Source organism: Triturus cristatus, chromosome 3_1 (genome assembly GCF_964204655.1).
Source record: "Triturus cristatus chromosome 3_1, aTriCri1.1, whole genome shotgun sequence".
Classification (NCBI taxonomy): domain Eukaryota; kingdom Metazoa; phylum Chordata; class Amphibia; order Caudata; family Salamandridae; genus Triturus; species Triturus cristatus.
The window spans coordinates 784,477,229-784,503,465 of NC_140583.1; the positions used below are offsets into that span (position 1 = coordinate 784,477,229).

The 26,237-nt window shown below is 45.8% G+C and overlaps 1 protein-coding gene across 4 annotated transcripts in view; it reads left to right on the plus strand.

The window, feature by feature from the left end:
* Nucleotides 1-15,173, plus strand: part of LOC146861028 (putative methyltransferase DDB_G0268948) — a 598,370-nt gene extending 583,197 nt beyond the window's left edge. For all 4 annotated transcript variants that reach the window (XM_085646396.1, XM_085646397.1, XM_085646399.1 and 1 more), the window contains one exon: nucleotides 14,868-15,173. In XM_085646396.1, coding sequence (XP_085502522.1) covers nucleotides 14,868-14,961 — 94 coding nt within the window. In that variant the 3' untranslated portion in view covers nucleotides 14,962-15,173. The remainder of the gene's footprint in view (nucleotides 1-14,867) is intronic.
* The last annotated feature ends 11,064 nt before the right edge of the window (nucleotides 15,174-26,237 follow it).

Here is a 26,237-nt window from a genome sequence, read left to right on the forward strand (position 1 = left end):
GCAGTAGCTTTACTACAGTGATCTAATGAGCAACTAGAGTGCTAACATTCAGAATTAATGGCAAATGTGTGACACATCTGAATGCCTTCTTGATGGAACCAAACTAAAAAACTGAAAGTATTTCCTACTGAGGAGACTGCAGTAAATGAGGAAATTTGTAAACTTCATAACAAATAAATCCCCCAAGATGGCCACCAGAGACAAAAGAGCCCAAATGTAGCCCAAATATCACCGAGATGTAGCCCAAGTATAGCCCAATGACAGAATGTCCCAGAGTGTTCTAACGAACAACTAGAGCGCTAACAGTCTTACTTATGACAAAAGTATGGCACACCTAAAGCCATCTTGATTGGAATAAAGTGGTAACACTTAAAACATTTAATTTACAATGGAACAAAATGAGGGGGTTCATTTTCCCATAGAAATTATGAATAGTTATGCAGAAACAAAAATTAGGGCACATTTTGACTTCTCAAATTCTCTTCTATCATAAAAATATTCTGACATGCAGACTGAAACATACACTTTTAATACCAGCAGCAGACTTCAGTGGTGAGCAGTAGCTTTACTACAGTGATCTAATGAGCAACTGGAGTGCTAACATTCAGAGTTTATGGCAAATGTGTGACATATCTGAATACCTTCTTGATGGAATCAAAGTAAAACACTGAAAGTTTTTCCTACTGAGGAGACTGTAGTAAATGAGGAAATTAGGAAACATCATAACAAATAAGTCTCCCAAAATGGCCACCAGAGACAAAAGAGCCCAAATGTAGCCCAAATATCACCGAGATGTAGCCCAAGTATAGCCCAATGACAAAATGTCCCAGAGTGTTCTAACGAACAACTAGAGCGCTAACAGTCTTACTTATGACAAAAGTATGGCACACCTGAAGCCATCTTGATTGGAATAAAGTGGTAACAGTTAAAACATTTAATTTACAAAGGAACAGACTGAGGGGGTTCATTTTGCCACAGCAATTATGATTAGTGGTGCAGAAAGAAAAATTAGGGCACATTTTGACTTCTCAAATCCTCTTCTAATTCATAAAAAAATTCTGACATGCAGATTGAAACATGCACTTTGAATACCAGCAGCAGACTTCCCTGGTGAGCAGTAGCTTTACTACAGTGATCTAATGAGCAACTAGAGTGCTAACATTCAGAATTTATGGCAAATGTGTGACACATCTGAATGCCTTCTTGATGGAACCAAACTAAAAAACTGAAAGTATTTCCTACTGAGGAGACTGCAGTAAATGAGGAAATTTGTAAACTTCATAACGAATAAATCTCCCTAGATGGCCACCAGAAACAAAAAAGCCCAATTGTAGCCCAAATATCACCGAGATGTAGCCCAAGTATAGCCCAATGACAGAATGTCCCAGAGTGTTCTAACGAACAACTAGAGCGCTAACAGTCTTACTTATGACAAAAGTATGGCACACCTGAAGCCATCTTGATTGGAATAAAGTGGTAACAGTTAAATTTAATTTACAAAGGAACAAACTGAGGGGGTTCATTTTGCCACAGCAATTATGATTAGTGGTGCAGAAAGAAAAATTAGGGCACATTTTGACTTCTCAAATCCTCTTCTATTTCATAAAAAAATTCTGACATGCAGATTGAAACATGCACTTTGAATACCAGCAGCAGACTTCCCTGGTGAGCAGTAGCTTTACTACAGTGATCTAATGAGCAACTAGAGTGCTAACATTCAGAATTAATGGCAAATGTGTGACACATCTGAATGCCTTCTTGATGGAACCAAACTAAAAAACTGAAAGTATTTCCTACTGAGGAGACTGCAGTAAATGAGGAAATTTGTAAACTTCATAACAAATAAATCTCCCAAGATGGCCACCAGAGACAAAAGAGCCCAAATGTAGCCCAAATATCACCGAGATGTAGCCCAAGTATAGCCCAATGACAGAATGTCCCAGAGTGTTCTAACGAACAACTAGAGCTCTAACAGTCTTACTTATGACAAAATTATGGCACACCTAAAGCCATCTTGATTGGAATAAAGTGGTAACACTTAAAACATTTAATTTACCATGGAACAAAATGAGGGGGTTCATTTTCCCATAGAAATTATGAATAGTTCTGCAGAAAGAAAAATTAGGGCACATTTTGACTTCTCAAATTCTCTTCTATTTCATAAAAATATTCTGACATGCAGACTGAAACATACACTTTTAATACCAGCAGCAGACTTCAGTGGTGAGCAGTAGCTTTACTACAGTGATCTAATGAGCAACTGGAGTGCTAACATTCAGAGTTTATGGCAAATGTGTGACATATCTGAATACCTTCTTGATGGAATCAAAGTAAAAAACTGAAAGCATTTCCTACTGAGGAGACTGCAGTAAATGAGGAAATTAGGAAACTTCATAACAAATAAATCTCCCAAGATGGCCACCAGAGACAAAATGGCCCAAATGCAGCACAAATATCACCCAGATGTAGCCCACATGTAGCCCAATGACAGAAGTGTGCAAAACACTTATTTTTTGTGTATTTGCAGTTTTATATAGTGCAGACTTGTCAGGTATTGGAGTGCTTTACATGAGCATTGGTTACATCACACAAGATCAAATTCATTCTGGTTGTAGACATGGGGAGATTAAGTGATTTGACCAGAATCACAGAATGTTGAGCTGAAGCAGAAACTCCAACCTGGTTCCCCAGTTGCAAAGTCTGCAGCTCTGGAAGTAACACCACATCCTCTCCCCTAGGTGCAACATTTAATCAAGTGGTCAACTGGATAAAAAAACATAAAGATTACAAATAATTTAAAAGTTCTTTGTCGCTATTTGAAAACTCTGAAAATATGTCCTCATTTTAGTTTTTTAGAGCACTAACCATAATTTTGATGCAAATAAGAGCCTCTCCTATATGTAATTTCTAAAGGAAATACTCTAGGTATTACAGTTTTGATTACATCAAGATGACGTCAGACGTTCCACACTTTTGTAATAAATATAGAATGTTAGCAATCTAGTTGTTCATTGGGATACTGTTGAGAGGCAGAGACCAGGGGCACGGACTCTAAAAATTGAAGGCAGGTAGGAGAGTGCAGAGGCAACAATTTGACCGCACTGGGCAGGCAGGAAGGGCAGTGGCAGCACAACAGACTATGGAGGGCAGTGGAAAGGGGGGCAGGGGCAACAAACCAACAATACAGGACTGGCAAGAGAGGCTGTGGCAATATAATAGACCATTGTGGGCAGAAGGAAGAGGCAGTGGTAGTACAACCATACATGCCAAAAGACCCGTTTCAGCCAGGAAACGTCCAATGTTTTTAAGCTCAAATGTGCTTTACTTGATCTGTCTCCTGTCTACAATCTCCTCTTTTTTAATGTAACTCAAAGGGGAAAATCAATACCCCAGTTTTTTTTCAAAATCTCCCTATTACCAAGTTCAAAATGTTTGCAAGTATGGTACATTGGATCATGTAGGCAGGAGGAATTGGGGTAGGGACATGGACTCGGATAACAGAGGACAGGAGGGACATGGAGAGGTGCACCAAACTGACCCTACAGGGCAGGCATCAGGGAGTGCAGCACAACAATCCATGGAAAGCAATAGGGAGGGACAGGACCATGAACATGGACAACAGAGAACAGAGGGGAAAGAGGCAATGGTAGCTAGCTGGCCATAATGGACAGACAGGAGAGAAAGCTGCAGCATAACAGACCATAAAGGGCAGGAGGGACGGATCAGGGGCATTACAATGGGACAGGCAAGCAAGGAGGGAGGGAATAGGGGTCTGCACATGGAAAAAGAGGGCTGGGGCAAGGGGGCAGGGCAGGAGCAGCAAGATGACCATGGAGGTCAGGCAGTATGGGCACTAGAAACAAGACACACCATGGAGAGCAACAATGAGACTATGATGTCATACACACAGACCATGGAGGGAAGGTGGGAGGGGGCAGGGGCAGCTAGCTGACCACACAGGGAAGGTGGGAGGGGCCATGACAGCACAGAAGACCATGCATGGCAAGCAGGAGGGTTAGTGGCAGCACAATGGCTATGATGGGCAAGAAGGAGGGTGCAGGGGCATGCACAAAGGACCATAGAGGATAGAAGGGAGGGTCAGGACCTGGGCACAGACAAGAGAGTTCAGGGGAAGGGGCCTCACAACAGACCGCACGGGGCAGGCAGGAGGAGCAGTTGCAGCACAACAGACCAGGGAGGGCAGAAGGGTGTGGCAGTAAAATGGACCATGGAGGACAGGAGGAAGGGGATAGGGGCATGGCATGTGGACAGGCAGGGTGGAGGTGGCAGGGACAGGTTACAGTCATCTGACAATGCTAGGCAGGTGGGAGGGAAGTGGCAGCTCAACAGAACACTCAGAGTAGATAGGAGTGGCAGGTCCATGGGATGGAGCAGGGGCATGCACAAAGCACTCGGATGGCAGGGGGAAGGAGAATAGGGGCAGCAAGCTAAGCACAGAGGCTAAGCAGGAGGTCAATGATGGGCCATAGAATTGGGCAATGGAGGGCAGGAGGAGTGGACTGGTACATCATGCTAAATGGAGGGCAGTGGCAGCACATCAGACCATGCTTGGCAGGAGGGAGGAGGCTAGTCCATGGATTCAGACAGCAGATGATAGGGAGGAGGTGGATGGGGCAGCAAGCTAACTGTTCAGAGAAGGTGGGTATTAGGAACTTTATTGTTTTTAAAATGTGTGTCTGTGCGAACTACTTAAAATATGAACAAGTATGCAGCATAATCTCACTTTTATTCAGGAAGAAGAGGACGTTTGTGACTGTGACTCCGGGCTCACTTGGCAGAAACTCCCCCTGACCCTCCACCCCCATCGCAAAATGTAATGTCCGTGAAAAGGGTAGGTGGATGCAGTGTTATATAGAACATAGTCCTGAGAGCACGATTGAAAATGAAAACTAGATATAGTATATGGTATAAACTATGCACCAAAAAGTGTGATATAAGATGAACCGGGGAATGAAATATAATATGCAATACATTGTGCGCAATGACAGATTCATTGGAGAGCGCGAGATAGCACAGGCACTAGCTCGTGCTATGCGATATGCGCCTTGGAGTGTAATATGCACAGGGCAGTGTTGTGTAACCTAACTAGTCTCTAAAGTTGTAATATAAAATATGTGCTGGGGAGTGTAACGTTGCATATGCACTGTGACAAAGATATGGATCCCAGATTGTAATATGTATGGCATAGCGCTGTGCGTTATAACATAGGCATCGAGGAAGGCACGTTAGATGGGGCAATATAACCCGTGCGAAGGCAAGTGTGGCACGACATATTCACAGGGTGGTGTTACAGTGCACATGGGCTAGAGAGTGTCATAGCATACGCACTAGCTGGTGGAATACAACACAGACGTGTGAGGCACTCGGCGGGCAAGTATTACACATCCGGCGGTGGATGTGTGTTTTATTAACCGTGAGGGGGGTTTCTTGCATAGTTTGGTCGAATTTTTGTGGAATCCCCTTTGAATGGCTTGGTGTGCGTGTATATTAAATGTGCCCTTCAATAGCTACCCATGTTTGTATAAATAAACGACAAGGGTGTCTACTTGGAGAGTACCCACCGGCGGGGGCGCCGGGATTAGGCACGGTAGGGCGTCAGACACGTCAGAGCTTCACTAGCGGTGTAAATACATTCCATGTGGATTCATTCTATGCATAGTTGCCTTTTAATGATTATCACGCAAATCGTCATAGTGATAGGTACATACGGTTTGTCCAGCATGTCCTAAGTGTTTCTATAAATATGTATTTTTTTAAAATAATAAAAAACAAAGGCCGGCCCTGGGGGATGGGGTCCCCGGGGCCATAAGTGGTCTGAGGAGGGGGGCAACGCAGCCCCCTCCTAAAGAATAAAAAAAAAAAAAAAAGCCCTTGACCCGGGGGTTGGGGTCCCCGGGGCCGATTAAGGCCTTGGGAGGGCCAATTTTTTTTTTTTTAAACAAAAAAATTAGGGTGCAGGCCCTGGGGGATGGGGTCCCCAGGGCCAGTAAATTAGAAAAAGAAGGGGGGCCACACAGCCCTCCTTCTTAAAAAAATAAATAAAAGACCGGCATCACGCCGGAGGCCACGCCCCCTCCTAGCAGCACTCTGCAAATGCACCCCCTGGCCAGTTGTAAGTTGGGGAATTAATTCCCCTTCAATACTGAGGGTCCCTGAGAGCCAACTAGCCCAACAGGTATCTCCAGTATGCGCCAGGGAGCTGCATGGCAGACAGGTGTTCTGAGGCCACGCCCCTTTTTACACCTCTATGCAACGTAGCTCTGTGGCGCTTACTGGAGGTACTTAGTTGGCTAGTTTGACCCTAGGGACCCTTAGGATTCAAGGGGACTTAATCTCTCAACTCAGAACGGCCACAAGGCGCGTTTACACAGTGGTGAAGGGAGGGGACGGGGCCTGAGGTGACATGTGCAAACACGCCCTGTGGCACGTTTTAAGTTGGGGAAATAATTACCTTTCAATCCTGAGGGACCCTGGGGGCCAACTAGCCCACCAGGGGCTTCCAGTAAGCGCCACTGCTCTGCGTTGCAGAGAGGTGGTCTAGGCCGTGCCCCTTTTTACATCTCTCTGCAACGCAGCTCTGTGGCGCTTACTGGAGGTACCTAGTGGTCTAGTTGGACCCTAGGGACGCTCAGGATTCAAATGAACTTAATCTCCCAACTAAAAACGGCCACAGGGCGTGTTTACACAGTGGTGAAGGGAGGGGACGGGGCCTGAGTTAACGTGTGCAAACACGCCCTGTGGCGCGTTTTAAGTTGGGGAAATAATTCCCCTTCAATCCTGAGTTCCCCTGGGGGCCAACTAGCCCACCAGGTGCTTCCAGTAAGCGCCACTGCGTTGCGTTACAGAGAGGTGGTCTAGGCCGTGCCCCTTTTTACATCCCTCTGCAACGCAGCTCTGTGGCGCTTACTGGAGGTACCTAGTGGTCTAGTTGGATCCTAGGGACCCTCAGGATTCAAGGGGACTTAATCTCCCAACTTAAAATGGCCACAGGGCGTGTTTACACAGTGGGGAAGTGAGGGGACGGGGCCTGAGATGACGTGTGCAAACACGCCCTGTGGCGCGTTTTAAGAGGTAGTTTTAATCACCTGCCCTATTATATACTAGGGGCTCACAGAGGAGGTCATGCTGATCACAGGGGAACCCCAACGCATAGTGTTACCTAGTGTATGTAGGTGTTTTCACTGTATTCCGAGTGTCTTTTAACATAGCACTGGCTCTAGGACTGGTTAGTCAGACTCAGTTAACACCAGTATCCGTCTGAAAAAGTTGAGGGTACAGGATGATTTTGCAACAAGGCTTCTTTCTGTTCTTCTGTTTGTTCTTTCTGCACGTTATCCTTCTTCCTGCACTTTTCTTCGTCTTTGAGGACTTCTGTTGCTTCTTTCTGCATTACTTTTTTTTCTTTCTGTGCGTTTTTTCTTCTTTCTTCACATGTCCTATCACTGTAGCCATAGTTAGAAATTAGCATTTAAAAAACCTTTGAAATTCACTGAAAAAACCATAGGTTTCAGGCACGTTATAGTTAGGAATTAGCATTTAAAAAACCTTAGAAATTAACTGAAAAAACCATAGGTTTCAGGGGCGTTATAGTTAGCTGGACTTTTCACTCGTACAAAACCATTGAAATTCCCCCGTTATAGTTAGTTCAGCTAACTATAACTCACGCGCCCGCAATGCACTGCTGATGATGTCACATATTACATCACTCATGACATGGTCAGTGACATCACTCATGACATCACTGATGACATCTCAAATGACATCACTGATGATATCATCTTTGTGATAGAGTGGCAGTCCTCCTCTCCCCCTAAGAGTGTGTAAGTGTCTCACTAATCTGTTCAACCAGCATGGACATAGAATCAGAACGCCGGGCAGCAGCAGCAACGCTATTAGCACGTACACCTGGTGTGAGAAGTAGTTCTCAAACTCTAACACAAGCTATAGATACTTCGCTAAAAGTGAAACTAAAACGTTTGGAAAAACTTAAAAAATCGGAAATAGCTAAGTGGTGGGAAGCAATCTCCTTACAAGATTATGTGGACAAAAAAATGGTCCCCAGGGGCTTGAGAATTTACATCATGCCCTCATATGAATCCCAGAACCCACGCATGTTACAGGACTGGCAAGAGAACTCAGCAAACAGTTCCCGCAATATGTTGAATATACTCATCAAGTATGCATGGGAAGACCGAGAACTAATCATATCAGAAATCAAGACCATTGAAGCAGATCTCTCAAATGGGAATGAACAAGATACTGTTCAGAAATTCATGGCTGATTTAAAACCTAAATTGCTGCAACATGAAGATGACATTAAGAACCGGAAACAAAGGAAACTTCACAGAGACTGTATGGACTATGAATCCGGCCGGATACTTACATACAGTCACAAATATGATCATTTGTATAATGACGTATCACCAACTCTGGAAGTAACCCAACCATTGGATAAAGAAAAAGAACCGAACTGCCCAAGTTCAGAAGTTAGCGAATCAGTCTCCAGTGCCAGTTCTTCGGTAGAAAGACCAACTACATCAAGAACAGCTACTTTTTTAGACGAGTTCCGGGTCTTACGGAAAGGCCGAGAAGCACCGAGAGCAAGCACACAGTCACCACCGAGGAGAGGAAGAACACCACGAGGCAGAGGCCGCGGAAGAGGAAGAGGGAGGGGAGGAGTAAACAACGACGCAAAAGACGAAAACAAAGGGAATCAACTAAACACAAAGGAGCCCATGGGAAACAAGAAACGTGGCTCAAAAAGCAGGAAATGATGGATCCGGACACGGTAAATAAAACGATTATTAATTTAACTGAGAAACAATTGACATTCTCTGAGAAAAAAACTCTATGTCTAGGCCTGACTTTCTGCCCCACTGAAATTTTTAATTATGCAGACACACGCATTGATCTATACAGATTCATTCGTAAGATCAAGTTAAAAAAATGGCATTATCTGTACAAACGGGACTTTGACAACCAACCTCCAGTTATGACTATGGACAATCGTCCTTTTCAAAACTTGAATATCGCTGATGCAGATATCTTACAAGATGTGTATGCCCTAGCTATGGATAATGACACACAGAACATCATGTCTGAGGAAGTAGGTGATTTGGGAATTCCCACGGATTCGGCTGGATCTACCAAATTCAAACCCCGATCCATTTTTTACCCGAATCTTCCTCATGATAACATAGACACATTTCATGAGATGGTGACACAATCTCTACTGAAACTTAAACATCAGTCAAATAGAATAAAAGACATACGTTTCAATTTATCCATTGAGCAAAAGAAATTTCTACAGTTACTTGCTGATGATTCTAACATTGTAGTACGCCCCGCTGATAAAGGGGGCAACATCGTTCTGTGGGCCAAACACATGTATATGGATGAAGCCCATAGACAACTTGGTGACACCAAATTTTACATGCAGACTAACACCAACTTGTATAACGCTAGTATTTTTGACACATGGGCAAAACTCAAATATTGGGAAGAGCAAGGGTATATTACATGGGAGGAGTATTGCTACCTAAAACGTGATTATCCCAAGTTACCGATTTTGTACCTCCTACCCAAAGTCCATAAAAATACGCTAGTACCACCAGGAAGACCAATTGTATCCTCTATTGGGAGTACTTTGGAAAATGTTTCCAAATATGTAGATCACTTTTTGCGCGAATACGTTACCCAACTTCCCTCACATGTCAAAGATAGTAAAGATTTCTTGATCAAACTTAGTAACATCAAGTGGGAACCTACGGATCTCATGATGACTCTTGACGTCAATTCCTTGTACACTATCATCGACCACACACAAGGTTTACAGGCATGTAGACACTATCTCAATAGGAGACCGATAGAATTTCTTGAACATACCAATATGGTGTTAGATATGATGCATTTATGCCTTACTAACAATATCTTCATGTTTGATGGCGTCATCTACAAGCAGACACTGGGTACAGCGATGGGGACTTGTTTTGCCCCAAGTTTCGCTAATCTTTTCATGGGGAAATGGGAGGAGGACATCAGAAAAGAACACATACTCCTTCCTTTTTTCAGTAAAGTAAAAATTTGGTTGCGGTACATAGACGACCTTTTTGTAATCTGGACTGATACCGAACAAATGGCTACCGCCTTCATAGAAAAATTGAACATCAATGATCGCAACATTACTCTCACCAGTAACATGAGCCAATACTCAATTGAATTCCTAGACCTACTGATTAAACCCCAAGGAGACAAACTAGAAACTAATCTGTTTCGCAAAACCACAGCAGGAAACACTCTCCTTCATGCTCTCAGCAGCCACCCAGATCCCCTTAAATGGAGCATTCCATATGGTGAGCTGCTGAGAGCAAGAAGAAACTGCAGTACCGAAAGTGCATTTCAAACAGAAAAGGAAACCATGATCAAGAGATTCACTGACAGGGGTTATCCTAAATGGGTCCTTCAGAAAGCCATCTCTAAGGTAAACTCTATTGACCATGCTCAAACCCTACATACTGATGCTGGTATCACTGACAACACCTCAGAAGGCAGGAGCAGAGTTATACTTACTTTTAGTGGTAACTCTGGACAAATACAAAAAATACTGACAGATAATTGGAACATATTGAAAAGTGACCCTATTATTGGTCACACAGTGGAGAGTAGACCAAGAATAACATACAGAAAGGGTCGCAGTCTTAAGGACTTGCTGGTACACAACGACATTACATCTACAAAAACAAACACACATAACCTTGCAGGTTTCTATCCTTGCGGTCACTGCAAAGCCTGCCGAAATAGCCACATGACTAAAACTGTGAATATACCAGGACAAACAACACCTAAAACTATCAATCAATTCCTTACCTGCAGTACCTCCTTTTGTGTGTATGTATTGATATGTCCATGTAAATTATGGTATGTTGGGAGTACCACGTGTATGGCAAAGAAAAGAGTATTGGAACATATGCGTGCCATCAACAAGAAGGACAGTACTTATCCCATTGCAAGACATTTTGACCTCTTCCACCTGTCCAACAGCTCTCTGTTGAGCTACTTTATCCTAGAACAAGTCCACCTTGGACCAAGAGGCGGGAATAGAACCCTATTACTCCGCAAACGCGAGTCCAAATGGATAATTGTACTTGAGACTAAGTTCCCCAAAGGCCACAATCTCGACGAGGAACTTAGTGTACATTTACATGATGACTAAATTTGTGTTCTTTCTGATTTCAAATCTGTATACCTGTGTCGATTAGGCCACTAACTATGGTTCTATATGTCCTTTTTGCTGGTTGTTAAAGTTAAGAATGATTTTTATTCAATGTAAGTACTATGACGGAATAGTAGAATCATGTGTATTTTAATTATGTGCTTTATAACATTGATTACATTACTTTATTTCCTTTTCTTTTTCTATGCACAGGAGGAAAGGAAGGGTCGCCATCTTACCGGACCATTTTCATCCGCACCGGTTACCCTACCCTTTTCTTCCCGGTTCCTTGAACACAGATAAGAATTCTGTATTTTTTACATATTTTGATATTGGTTTGGGCACTATTTTTGAATGAAATGGAAGTTTCAATAGGCTGTTGTTTCTCAACGACTCGCGTGTGGCTTGTGACCTAATACTCCAGCAATTATTGTGTTTATCTATGTTGATATTTTGGTTCTCCAGAACTGTGGCGCTTACAGGCACTATGCCGACGTCTAATTGATGGTACAGAAGTACACACATATACTTCATGGAACTTATATTGCAATTATGTTCTTATATTGTGTCTTGCGGCAATTATGCAATTGGAAATTATTGACCATGACGGTTTTATATACTATTTGCATTTACTAGCAACATGTTGACACCTGCATTTGACAGCTTGCGTATATTCTTTATTGGGTTGCTTAATGCAGATATTTCACGTGTCATTTGATAGAAGCACTAGACTTTATGAATAATAATCAATGACACATTACTAGTACCATGACCATTAATTTGGTCGACAATGAATAACGCACTATTTGTGTTATATTTTCTGTTGGATTTATATGTACACCGATTAACTCTGGACAAAGTATAACCATGAACCATGGCAGGTTTACTCTGTATTTAGACATTTAGTAATGGCCGCCATGGTTACTGCCATCACCTGCCAATTTACTTGTGCCTGTCGTCTGTTTCAACAGTCAGATAAATACTTCCTGTTTCTTGTTGCACTTCGTGTGATCAAGTCAGTTTCACTGACGAAACGCGTTACGAGTGTTAATTAAAACTTCATGTGTATCCTTCCGAGTGCGAGTCCTTCTATCAAAAGATTCTGTGTGCATATATATATATATATATATATATATATATATATACATATATACATATACATACATATACATATATATATATTCACTTAAAAAACCATAGGTTTCACACATGTTATAGTTAGCTGGACATTTCACTCGTGAAAAACCATTGAAATTCCCCCGTTATAGTTAGTGCAGGCAACTATAACTCACGCGACCGCAATCCTCTGCTGATGACGTCAGATATTACATCACTGTATTTAGACACTTATTTACCCATGTCTTCTTCCATTAATTTTTAGCTATACATATATTACAAATATTTTTTTTGCAGAAAGACACATATGTCATCAGTGATGTAATATCTGACGTCATCAGCAGAGGATTGCGGTCGCGTGAGTTATAGTTGCCTGCACTAACTATAACGGGGGAATTTCAATGGTTTTTCACAAGTGAAATGTCCAGCTAACTATAACATGTGTGAAACCTATGGTTTTTTAAGTGAATTTGCAAGGTTTTTTAAATGCTAATTCCTAACTATAACGTGTGTGAAACCTATGGTTTTTTCAGTGAATTTGTACGTTTTTTTAAATGCTAAGTTATGTATTTATTATTTTTTTTTTTAAGGTTTTTCACCGTGCGCGTACCGTACGCGCACGGTGTGCTTCGCGCACCGTGCGCGCACTGTGGGCGCACAGTGCGCTTCGCGCACCGCACGCCCACGTTACGCAGTCCACGGAATTTTTCCGTTTCTACCGTACGCGCACGCTACGCGCACGCTACGCGCACTCCGCGATTTTTCGAAACAAAATTAAAAGACATTTTGGCCCTTGGGGGTCCTTCTGGGACCCCCTGACAAAGGCTAGGGGGTCAGGAATTGTCCACCCTGCCCCCTTTTCACGTTCTACACCTTTGTTTTTCACCCCCTCAGACTGCGAGAGACAAAATGGCGGCTGACACTTCCTTGTTTCGACCGATTCGAATGTTTACTAAGATCTAACAACCAATCAGAATCGCGCTCGCGCACGGCAGCGTGCGCGTACGGTAAGATTTACCGTACGTGCACGGTGCGCGCTTATAGATATATATATGCTTTTAAATGCTATTTTCTCAGGAAATACTGAACAGATTTACACCAGACCTGCAAAAGGCACATCCCTGACCTGAGGACTACCTCTCTGCCAAATTTCAAGTAATTCTGTTCAGCCGTTCGGGCTGTAGCTTGGACTAAAGGTCCTATGGAAAAATGCATGGGGAAAACGCGTTTTGGGACCCCTCCCTTTTTCTCAGCCACCGCTTGACGAATCCCCCCGAGACTTTCAGGGACGGAGCGGAGCGCCCCACCTATTTTGAAAATTTCGCGACGATTCGCCAATCGGCGCCATAGTTATTCCAAATAGAATGTTGCGGATTTCCTATGGAAACACGATCCTAACTATAACTATCTACTGGCGACCGCCAGTAGATAATATATATATATATATATGTATATATATATATATATATTTACCAAAAGGTAGGTAGGTAGGTAGGTAGCTAGATAGATAGATAGATAGATAGATAGATAGATAGATAGATAGATAGATAGATAGATAGATAGATAGATTCATATAAGTTCTAGAATATAAACGAGTCAGATTTCTGGTGGCTTGACATCTATGAATGGAAGATTTGAGGCAGTTAGTTTATACAATTAAAGGCTTGGAGAGGTGAATATAAAGAGCAAGAGGCAAAACTAAGGGGATCATTACGATGGCGGGGAGACCGGTGGCGGTCTCCCTGCCATCGTGACCAACTTTACCGCCTGCCATATTATGATGGTGGGCGGATGTGTGGCATTTGTAAAGACTGACTGCCATGCATCCGATGGGCTCCTTGAGCCCGCCAGTGCAGCGGAGGGGCTCGTAGTCCCTACTATGGTGGCGGTGCCTATCAGGCACCACCGTAGGGATTACGATGTCCCTTTCTGCCTGCCTATTCATGGCGGTTAACCCACCATGAACAGGCAGGCGGAAAGGGACTTTGGGGACCAGTTGCGGGCCCCCCACAACCCCTGGCCCCCAGACACGAGAGCTGGGGGGCACCTAAGGTGCCGCCCTACACATCCCTGCACCATGTGGCAGGCACACCGCATGGTGCCTGCCATGAAGAACAGGGATATGTAAACTGTCCCTTATTTGCTTTGCGGCGGGTGATGCAGCCACAAATCAAAACATAGGCAATACGACCGCATCTGTGGCGGTTGCATCGTAATTCGTACTGTGGGACTGCCGCCTTGTAGGCAGGCGGTCACAAGTAAGAAACGATGGCAGACGGACTGAAGTCCGTTCGCTATAGTAATGAGGCCCTAAGGGAGGTAATAAAATAGTCCCAATGATTCCCAAGTATTTGGAAAGTGTGTATGCCTGTGTATTGTAACTTGTGGAGAGCATGGGCTCCCTCTCATTGCTGGGGACAATGCGGAAAAAGTCCAGCAAAGCTCAAGTAATTATAAAATCTATTTTGAACCAAGCAATACATTATTGCTTCCTTACTCTCTCTCTTTTATTTTGCAGCCTTCTAAACAATATGGGGGAATCTTCTACAGACACTGAGTTAGAGCTCTGCAACAGTTATGTCTGCATTCTGGCCTGTCCCTCAACCAAATGAAATAAAGGACCCGGTGATGAAACACCTTGAAAATCCCACGCTTTTTGAATTGGAAATGGATGCGCTGTGAATATGTTACTGTTTTGCATCTCTGTACTGGCATATGCACTAGTTCTTACACATTATACCAATATGTAAAGAAAATTATGCCTACCTCCAAGTTTCGTAGGTAATCTTGCATCCTAATAAAATACATAATTTGCAGCATATAAGTGTGCGTGTTGCGGTGTCAGACTTTAATGAAATCTCATTGTGCATGTCACCAGATTTTTCCTGTCTTATAATAGTGCTACCTTCATAGCAGTGTTGAGCCAACCACAAGATGGCAGATGAAAATGTCTGCCATCACAAGACCACATTCGTTCACATAATAGTAACCATCCCAGTCAAATATTACAGAGCTCAAGACAGCTATCTGCAGATCAAACGTGAAAAAACAAGTTACGCATTTTCCAAAGGCTGACTCTCCTGTACCCTAAAGGAAGCTGTAAATAGCAGCCTGTTAGCTACACATTGTGCGTTCATATATTAGGGTTTTTAAGGGCAGCTGACCAGGGGAGGTGTGCCACCCAAGAGGATTGGGGGAGGTGCTACAGTCTGAGACTATGCCGGGTTCAGGATATATTTAGGCTTGTTAGGCAACCCCCTTTGTTTATACCCTCAGCCCATTTTGGCTATAGATCTCCATTTTGTCCAATGTGACCTGGTGGCTTGTAGGTTTTGAAAAGGGGGGGAAGGTTGTGAGGTGGTTCGTAGAGTGTGGGTTATGGCAGAGCAGGGGGAGGGTAAGGTGGCCCAGGTCTTGCGGTTGCTACACAAGGCAGAGCGATTTGATTCGCTGGTGGATGGCACGGAGGCAGGCTCTGGCCATCTGACATGCAGAGCCTCAGAGAGAGGGGATGGCCGTGGTATGAGCATGTTTTCTACAAAGCAGGGCCGAAAGTTATGTGGCCCCGAAGGCAAGGGCTGGAGGTCGTGGGGGCAGGATTGGTATCTGCCTCAGGCCCCAAGCGTGACAGGTGATGGTGGTTTTCCCAAGAGTCAGGCGGTGGAGGAGCGCAGCCGAAGGCTGCTGCGCTCAACCTGCATGAAGGGAGCAGCTTTGTGGGGTGTCAGCAGGGGGTGGGGGGAGCTTAACACTCTTCTCAGGGAGCGAGGCGGGAGCAGCAGCAGCAGGACCGAGAGACCACCATGATGTCGAGGTGGTGGGATCAGGGTGCCTGTATGGCTTATGGAGGTGCGCTTGGCTAGGATGGGATGGTGGGACAGGGCCTCGCAGGGCCTTGTGGAAGAATGGGGGAGCTTGTCTGGGTGGGAGGGGGAAGAGCAGAGAGGGAGGCTGGGGCACAGCTCCTTTGGGGGAGCTTCAGCACCAGGGGGTGGGGGTGGCTACTGGCCACTTGGGCCCCAGTCAGGGGTAGTAGCACGGCCTCTGTGACTGTGGCTGCAATGTTGGAATGAAGTGAAGAGGAAGTGGGTGGGATAGTAGCAGATGGTTTGGGGGGTCAGCTGGGGTGCAGCCGGTAGATTGCCAGTCAGAGGGGAGAGTCTGCTGAGGAGGACCTACTCCTGGAAAGAGAAGGGGAGGGAGGCAGTGGCAGATACTCAAGGGGGCATACAGGGAGGTGGGTGCCAGAGGTAGGTGATGCTTTTCCGGGACAGCACGCAGGGTGAGGTGAGCGGGGTGGCAGATGGCCTGCAGGCACCTGGAGATGCGGGTCCCCTATTGGTAACAGAGAGGGACCTCTTCTGTTAGCAAACAATGCCTGCTCAGGAGAAGGTGTTATCACCTCCTCCAGCAGGATGGTTAGTGAATCTGCATAACAAGGCCAGAGGCTTCAAAGCCTCTGGCACCTTTATAATGTGACCCCGACTTCCTCCAGACTTGGAGAATGCCACTCCCTGACCTGAGGCCCATTTTACACTGGGACGGGTAGGAAATTAGCTATGCAGAGTAGGTGTGTTGGATCTCCAGGCTAATCACACCTCTAAGGTGGGCCACCTGATGTGCTCCAAGAAAGAAAGGTTCCACCATCTAGTTTTTTTTTTTTTTAAATAAAACTTTTTATTTAGTTATGGAAGCGAAACAAAGGGAAAGGAAGGGGTGTGAGAAAAGATAAACCAAGGCTACACAATGAAACAATACAATACAGCACAGGGAAAAGTCATTACGCAGTGAAGTCAAGTGACATTTCGGTTAAGCAACACAGCAACAGGGGGGGTGCGCATAGTCCTCTGTGTGCGTAACTCCATTTACCCCAAACTTAACCCATTTCCCAGGGCAACCTCTAGTAGTATAAACTGTCTTTTCTGCCACTATATGTTTCCATTTCCTTTCCCCAATGACATCCAAATTTTCACCATTACTGTAATAGTTAATTCTTCCCAGATATTCAGGAGGCACCATTTTTGGCGTTGGGGTTGTCGACGCCTCGCATACCTCAATCATCTTAGTCATCACTCCCTTCCAATAGGGTTGTAGGGTATTCCCAAATAATATGAAAGAAGGTGCCCTTTTGAATACACATACAGCGACAGTTCTCAGTTGATGTTCTACCCATTTTCAAGAGTGCAGTGCAAGCGTAGTAAACCCTGTGTAATATCTTAAGTTGGATCAACCTAAATCGTGCCTTAATGGCAACTTCTCTAGGTGAGGCTAACGCCTCCGACCATTCATCATCATCTAGGCCTCCTACTTCTAGTGACCATTTTTTTCGTAGCTGTAAGTGTGGCAGGTAGATTATTTGTTAGTTCTCTATACGTGAGCAAGGTTGCTTTGCAAATCATATGTCCATCAAGCAGTCTGTCTTCAAGTGCAGAGCAGTCTGGAAGTTCATCTCCTGTGGGCATTACGGATTGTAATGCATGTCTAATTTGCAGGTATCAGAAGAATTCTGAATCTGCCAAAATATATTCTCTCTGGAGGTCTGCGAAAGAGAGTATTGTGCCCTGCGCACATAGGTCTCCAATTTTGTATAGTCCTCTGAGATCCCATTTATCGAATACCGTGTATCTTCCTAGTGTCCCTAGGGCCTAGATCGCATCAGTTTGCTTTCCCAACCCAACACCTTATGAGCTGTGTGCCAGATTTTGATTGTGATGTTTGTGCGGTTCTGTTGCTGTGAATTTGGAGGCGACGTATATAGGGCCCTTAGGTATCCGCCAGGACGCATCATCCAACGGTCCATCCTGATTGAGTGTTCGTCGTCCAGTAGGTATACCCATTGGTTGATAGTGGTTAGTTGTGCAGCCTAGTAATACCTCTGTATATCGGGTAGGGCAATCCCTCCATCATACCACCGCGAGTTAACTTTTTGAGTGCGATCCGTGCCGATCCTCAATCCCATAGGAGAGTCAATAGCTCAGAATATATTGCCCTAAAGTATTTCACGGGGACAGGAAATGCGTTATGTATGGCGTAGAGGAAACGTGGAAGTGCCATCATCTTAAAGAGGGCTGCCCTCCCAGGAATAGAAAGTGGGAGTGCCATCCAATGTTGGACGTCTGTCTTCATCCGTTCTAGTGGTGGAATGAGGTTTTTAGTATAAGATAGGGTGGGATCCGTGGTGGCAAATATTCCCAGGTACGTGAAGCCATCTGTGGCTATTCGAATTGCACAGCCCTTGGGCAGTGTGGGCGGGTTTCCATGTAGTGTAAATAGTAATGATTTCTCCCAGTTGATCGAATATCCAGATACTCTGCTGAAGTTCTCAATTATATTAATGACTCTGGCAAGGGAACGCCTGGGCTCCACAAGGTAAAGGAGAAGGTAAACAACGTTTACCACGAAACCTTGTGATTCCGCATACCATTACTCCGCAAGTCGGAACAACGACTTGCGGGGGGGGGGGAGGTGTTGGATTTAAAATCCAACACCTTCCCTAGTGTCCACACATACCGGAGTTGGAATAGTAAATTATACTATTCCAACATCCAGCGCCCCCCCTCCGCAAGTCGTTGTTCCGACTTGCGGAGTAATGGTATGCGGAATCACAACGCGGTCGTTGTAACGATCGCATTGTGATTCCCTGCGGGGAAAAAGACGGCGGGATCACGTCATAGTTTCAAAGGAGAATATAATCCATATGGAGCGATATTCTGTCCGCCAACTGCAACACCCAGCGGAGTCCCCTTGTATCCATGCTGTGAGTGGCTCCAGGACTGTGGCAAACAGGAGGGGGGAAAGCGGGTAACCTTGGCGGGTGCCGCATCACAATGGAAAGGTTTCGAAGGTTTCTCCATTTACCCCTACCTGGGCTAGTAGCTCAGAGTAGAGGAGTCGTACCCAACAGAGGAGCTGTGATCCAAACCCCAGTTCTGCCAACACTTCAAATAGATAAAGCCATTCTATGGTATCAAACGCCATACGGGTGTCTAGGGACAAAATCACAGCGTCTTCCTGTATATATTGCACCCTGCTCAGCACTCCATAAAGTCTCCTGAGATTGAGTGCAGTACTTGTCCTCGGCATACATCCAGACTGGTCTCGGTGAACCAGTCCGGAGATCACTTTTAACAGACATTTAGCTTTGTGGATAGCTAATATTGTGGCTTTACGTTGGTCACTCGGGAGGATTCCCCATTCTTTACTTTCTTCCCACATCCCCAGCAGGTAAGGCGCTAGTTTTGTGGCATTGTGTTTATAGAATTCTACTGGTAAACCGTTGCCCATTTTTAATTCACAGATTGCCTATATTATTTCCTCTTGAGTTATGTCTACATCAAGGAGGGTCTTATCTGCAATAGTAAGGATCGGGAGTGGAATGTCTTTTAGGAACTCGCAGCAGTCTTCAAGGGTCACATCCCTGGATGGGGAGAAGAGAGGCTTGTAATATGCGCTGAACTCTTCCGCTATTTCTACTCTGTCTGCTATGTATTTACCCTCCTTGGACTGTAGTCTGTGAACTCAGTTATTTGCCTTTTCCCACCTATCGAACCAGGCCAGGAGCCTTCCAGCCTTGTCTCCATATTCATAGACACAATGGAGTGTCGCACTTTGATTCCCTATGGCTTATACCCTTGCAAGCCCACGATATTCCATCTGTTTAATGGTCAAACTGTGGGGAATGTCAGTTTTGTCTGTATTTGTAAGTTGAGCCTCGAGTAGGCTGATATATTTTTCAATAGTTTCTATTTGTGCCCTTTTATTTCTTTTGTGGCCCACACCCAAGGATATTCCCTGACCTCTGATGACCACTTGTACGCCTCCCATACCACCACAGCCGAGTCTACTGAGGCCTCATTCTCGGTAAAGTATTGTTCGGTGGCTACTTATATCGCCTTCCGAATGGTGGGGACTTTGAGGAGGTACAGGTTTAGCTTCATGTATTGGCAAAGTTGTAAGTTTGTCCCCCGTAGATAGCCCATATGGGTGCGTGGTCTGAAATGCCTCTTGGTAAATGTCGGATAGTTCGGAAGTCCGGCAAGTCCTGTGTCAACGTCAGGAGATAATCTATTCTGGAAAGGGAGCTGTGCGCTCACAAGTGAAATGTGTATTGTCGCTCTCCTGGGTGTAGGACTCGCCATATGTCGATTAGGCCCATGGTGTTGAGATAGCCTCCTAACAGGGATTGTCACCTCAAACTCTGTCGAGCAGGCCAGCAGTCCGTAGTGTCATCAAGAGCTAGGTTCAGGTCTCCCCCTATGCAGAGCGCACCCTCAGGGAGGGCTAGTAACATTTCACTTAGCTCCTCCAATGTGGCGTCCTGGAGTTTTGGTGTGCAATATATACGCTGATAAGGTTGATGGGTGCTTCCTCCCATATACCCGCAATTACCACGTAACTTCCCTGTTTGTTAACTTGAGTGGTGTGAATTTAAAATGCCAGAGTCTTTTTAACCAATATTCCCACCCCTCAGGAACTGGATGTGTAGCTGGCATGAGCCAGCATTTTGTATTACCATCTGTCCAGTACTTTACTCTTGTTGTCGGTCATATATGTCTTTGGAGAAAGGCAACGCTAGGCGAACGGTGTTTTATGTATTGGAGTACTATTATTCTGTCACCCAGACCGTTGACGTTCCATGACAATATACGCAATTGGGTTTTATCTATTGTGTCCGACATAGGTGTCTCTTGCTTCTGTCTGAGCAAGTGTTGTCATTTGCCCTGTCAATCGTATGTGACTGTGCATCTTGTGCGGTAAGAGTATCATTCTGAATTGCTCGGTGTAATAAGAAAAACAGAAACTAATTCCCAACATTATCCTCCCTCCATGTATCCCTGCAAAGCGGGCCCTGAACTGCCCACTTTCCCAACTATGCAGAGCGCCTTTCATCACTCAGTAACAAAACAAATAACTTTGTAGAGAGGAAACAGCTGTCACCTCTCCCCCGACCAACTATATCTACTTCATTAAGTTGTTTCCAGCATAATATAGGGCACATCAAATGCAGAGTCATCAGTCTTTGTTCATGTGATTTCAAGGTGGGGAGAGCCTACCTCGCCAGTTCGACCCATGCTGGCCGCGCCGCTTTCCTTCTCTTCATTGTGACCTGTCTCCGGTGCCATACGTTGGCTCCAGGGACCCCTCTCAACCCCTCCAGCCACTCCCAGGCCTCCTCTGGTGAGGTAAAAAAAACATGTTTTATCCTCAGATATCACTCTCAGATGGGCCGGGAAAAGCATGGAGGATTTGATATTTTTTTCCCTCAACGCTTTCTTGACCTCCAGAAAGGAGCATCTCATCATTTGGACTTTGAGGGTAAAGCCGGCAAAAAAATTAACGGTGGCGTTGTCATATTTTAGTAAGGAGGCAATCCGTGCCATCTGCAAGATTACATCTGGATCTCAAAAGTTGAAGATTCGCACTATAATGGGACACGGGGGAGCCCCAGGCAGGGGACAAGCCCCAAGCACCCTATGTGCCCTCTCAACTGAGAAGAATTTGGAGAGCCCATGGGGCTGCAGGTTTTTCAGTATTAAGTCTTCCACAAATAGATCAGTTGCTGGGCCCTCCGCTTTTTCAGGGACTCCAAGTATACAGATATTATTCCGCCTTGAGCATCTTGCTGTATCTTCCAGGCGGGCCTCCAGGTTTGCCGCGACGGTCTTCAGGTCATCCACTTGAACTTTGAGAGAGGTTGTTTCCGCCTTCAGCTTCGCCGTGGTTATTTCCATGTCTTTAGCCTTGTCCCCAATCAGTGGCGGCTCGCCGAGGGAGTGCTGCGGGGCACTGGGAGAGGGCAGTGGAGGGGCAGGGCGGGGGGTAGTGGACTCCAACTTACGGCGATGCAGCGCGCTCAATGTCCACCACCCCCCCACCCTGCCTCTCCCCCACCCTGCCCCACCGCCCCGCAGCACTCCCTCAGCAAGCCACCACTGTGCCCAATATTTCGCAGATCAGCTCTGACAAGTGTGAGTTCTGTGTTCATTGTGTCTATCTTGTGTTCTAGAGATGATCGTACTCCCTGGATGGCAGCCACTATATCTCCAAGTGTGAGTGTATCCTCTGTAATAGGGTCAGCTGCCGCAGGTAGGAGTGAGGCAGTTAACTCACCTTGGGCTGGGGTTCCCTTTGAGATCTTATATTAATCCAACTTGGTTTGGTGGCTGTTCTTGGGTCCCCTGGGGCCATCCACAGTTACTATGGCCCGAGGTGGGTCAGGCACCCTCCTTCTGTCTCCTCCTGAGGAAAGATCAGCACTAATCTGGGGAGTGTCACAGCTTCCACCACCTGTCATAGCTTTGCCTGACCCGTACGGCCTGGCCTGTTGGTGCTGCGGCAGGTTACCTCAATCCAATTTTAGTGTCTGGCTGAGAATCAGTCCCGGGTTTATTGGCCTGAGGAACGCCCCACAGATCCTCAGTTATTGCGGTCCCTTTAGTGAATGCCGGCCCAGGTGAGGGGTCTCTCACTGCTAGGATATCCGTGTATAGCTGCTCAGGGCCCAGCAGAGGACACCAGACCGCTGCTGAGGGGAGCACACCGCAAAGGTTCAGGTCAGCCGTGGGGCCGGGACGAGCGTCTGAGTTTCTTGGCGTCTTTGTGCCTCAGTTTGTGTCACTGCGGAAAGTTCACCCGTGACAGGCAGCAAAAGGTGGGTGAGGGCACCTTCGCCACAACCGCTGTGTCTCCTCCCCGCCACCAACTCCTTACCTTCAGGATGCCGCAGCCATCTGGAGCGGGCCACCGGGTGGTGGAGCAGGCTGCTGGTTCAAGTTTAGATGCGGCCCCTGTCTCCGCTTCCCCAGCGTGCAGTGTTAGGGCAAGTCACCCCCCAAGGGATGTCCTCCTCCCGAGTACTCCACGCTCCACCCTCAGCTCCACCGCTACCCGGCCCTGCAGCTCCAAAAAAGACATCCTCCAGGCCACGAGCGCGGCTCAAGAAGCGTCAGGCTGCCGGCCGCAACAACCTCGAGGCTTCAGTTGCAGCCCCAGCAGATGCTTCAGTGTATTTCCAGTCTCGTGGCACTCCGTCAGCAGGGTAAGCCGTGCGTCGGTAGTTTTTAAGAGAGCTGGGTGCGGATTTGTCTCGATTAGCTGGACGGGGCTCAGAGCTGCTTCATGTAGTGACCATCTTGCTAGGCAGCCGGCCACGCCCCTCACCATTTAGTTTTGGGTGGAATTAAGAACTCTGAGACAACGTCATGCCCTCTCCCCACAGGAAGTGATAATATGGGGATGCTATGGTCCTAGGTGTAAGTAGCCCATCGGCTACTACCCGTCACTCTTCTTAATTCCCCTAAATTTAGTACTTAGGTGGCCCCTTGGAACAAGGAACTCCGATTTGTCTGCCTGAAAAAAGAAGAAGGAAAAAGAAGAGCCAAAGACCTGAGGACTGTGGACCTGCATCGAACTTGGCGTAAACCCCTGCTTGGCTGCTGCTGTTCCAACAATTAAAAGAAATTACTTTTCCAGAAGTGGAACAGCCTCCCCAAACCCATGGAGGTCTGCACAGCACTTCGTCAACCCAGAAAAATCTCCCTTGAAGTAGAGGAGCCACTTTCCTGCACCAGCAGGCACTTACCACATCTGCCCTGTACTGCTTTCTGTCAACCCCCGGGCCCACCGAGTGAGAAGCACCCTAGAAGAAGGACTCTGTGGCTCCCAGAGGTCACCCCTGGATCCCAGCGTACATTGAGCAGCTAGACCCTCCAGGAGTCCCCTGCACCAATATATGGGGTATGTGAGCCAGTTGCAAGCACCAAGGCTTGTTTGTGTTCAGTCAGAGTACCACTGCTGCCAAAACTCACCTGCCCATTGAGGGACTTAAAGAGAGGACAGTCCCCATGCTAAGAGTGGCCTCGGTGTGTTTCTTTTCTCTCTTCTGCAGGTACACCAAGAACCATGAGAGCCTCTAACTCACGACCCACTTGATAAACATCCCTGCACCCGAGATCCCCACCCCGGGCTCACGTAAATTGATAATTTCTCTGTGGTCCTGAGATCCTCAAGGGCTGAGCCCCCCCAGGGTTCGGCCAGACTGGTCCCCAATTGCAGCCTTTTACCTATAGGTACTTTGCCTATTGACTTTAGCATGAAGCGTTAGAGGCTACCGCAGCGTACAGCTCCTCTGCACATGGGCACCCCAGGGCAGGTAAACTTGAACTGCTGGTGCTTTCTTGGACATTGGCCTCTATTTACCTTAAGTCCAGAAAGACAGTCCAGTAAGTCGTCTGTTAGTGTACCTATACAGGGAACGTTTCTCCCGTAGGATATCATTACTGTGTTCCAGGCTCATGCCTCAAATCTGACAGCTGTGGTTTTCTACTTTTTTATCTGTAAAAATCTGTAACGTCTAAAGTACTTACCTGATTCCAATAATCTTGGTGTCTAAAATTATATAAAAATATGTCTTTTTTTTCAGAATTGGTCTCGAATTTCTTTTTCAGTGTGTGGCTCATTTATTGACTGTGTGTGTACAACAAATGCTTAACACTACTCTCTGATAAGCCTAAACTGCTTGCCCACACTACCACATAGAGAGCATTTGGGAATATTAATTTAAGCCCGTAAGCCAATAAGGGTCATCTGGACTTTCAATATAGTGTTGCTCATTTTGGTGCACTGCATAAAAAGCCAGCTTCCTACAGGGAGGTCGGTGGATGATTTTCTCTCAGGGAACTGGCATTTGTGTCCTACTCATCAGTGAATGTGGCAATGGCAATGGTGGAGAGTGTGGGCTGTGGAGCAGAAATGGCTAAGTGTGACATTAGGTTCTTCCAGTTGCTAGGAATTCAGTTTAACGGACAGTGGTATGAGGACAAAGAATTGCCTATGGGATGCTTGATATTGTGCAATTTCGATGAGTATTTTAGCTCCTTTTTGCAGTTACTATTCACCTAAGCCATGGGGCATGTGGATGTGACACATTACTTGGATGATTTTTTCTGTGTCAACCAACCTGGCTGGGCAGACTGACAGCAGCTGCTGGTAAGTTTTCAAGATCTCATGGAGGACTTCTGGGTCCTGGTGGCTCCAGATAAGACAGTGTGCCTCAGTACCATCATGACATTACTGGGGATTGAAATAAATGAGCAACTTTGGAGGCGCATCTTCAAGTAGACAAAAAATTGATGATGCATTTGTTGCTGGATACCATGCTGTCAAAAAACAAAGTACGAGTGAAAGAGGTGAGGGTGCTGCTATGTCATTTGAATTTTACCTGTAGAGTGGTGAGGGCAGGTTGGACTTTTGTAGGTGGCTGGGTCTGTTGTTATTGGGTCTGTCCTCACCCCATCACCATTTATGTTTATTGGTTGGGATGAAGGAGGATCTTCGGATGTGGCACTTTAGCTCCATTCTTTCAATGGCATTACTCGATCAGTTTGGGGGAGGCATTGTGGAACGCTTCGATGCTGCAGGTGACAAGGGTTTTGGTTTGTATTGACAGGGACGTTGGGGTGCAGAGGAGTGGCCAGTGGAGTGGTAGAATGGTAGCCAAAGTATTGCCTTTCTGGAGTTTTTTCCACTTGTAGTAACTATCACCCTGTGGGGAGCTGAGTTTTCTCATCCGAAGGTGCTTTTCCAGATCAATAACATGGCAGGGGTGCAAATTGTCAACAAGCAGTCAGCTAGGGACACACAAGTCTTAAAGTTGTTGCACGTTTTGTGTGGGATGTCTGAAGCATGATATTGTGTTCAGAGCACATGTTCGCAGAATGGACAATGACATTGCAGATGCTTTGTCTCGTCTGCAGTGGGAGATGGTCCATGTTTGAACAAGATGCTGAAGGCTAAGCGGTGTCCATATGTGCTGGTGATTTAACGGGGGAAGAATGATTTGGTGGTGGAAAAAGGTTTGGCACTGTTGATAGCCATGAAGAAGGATTTG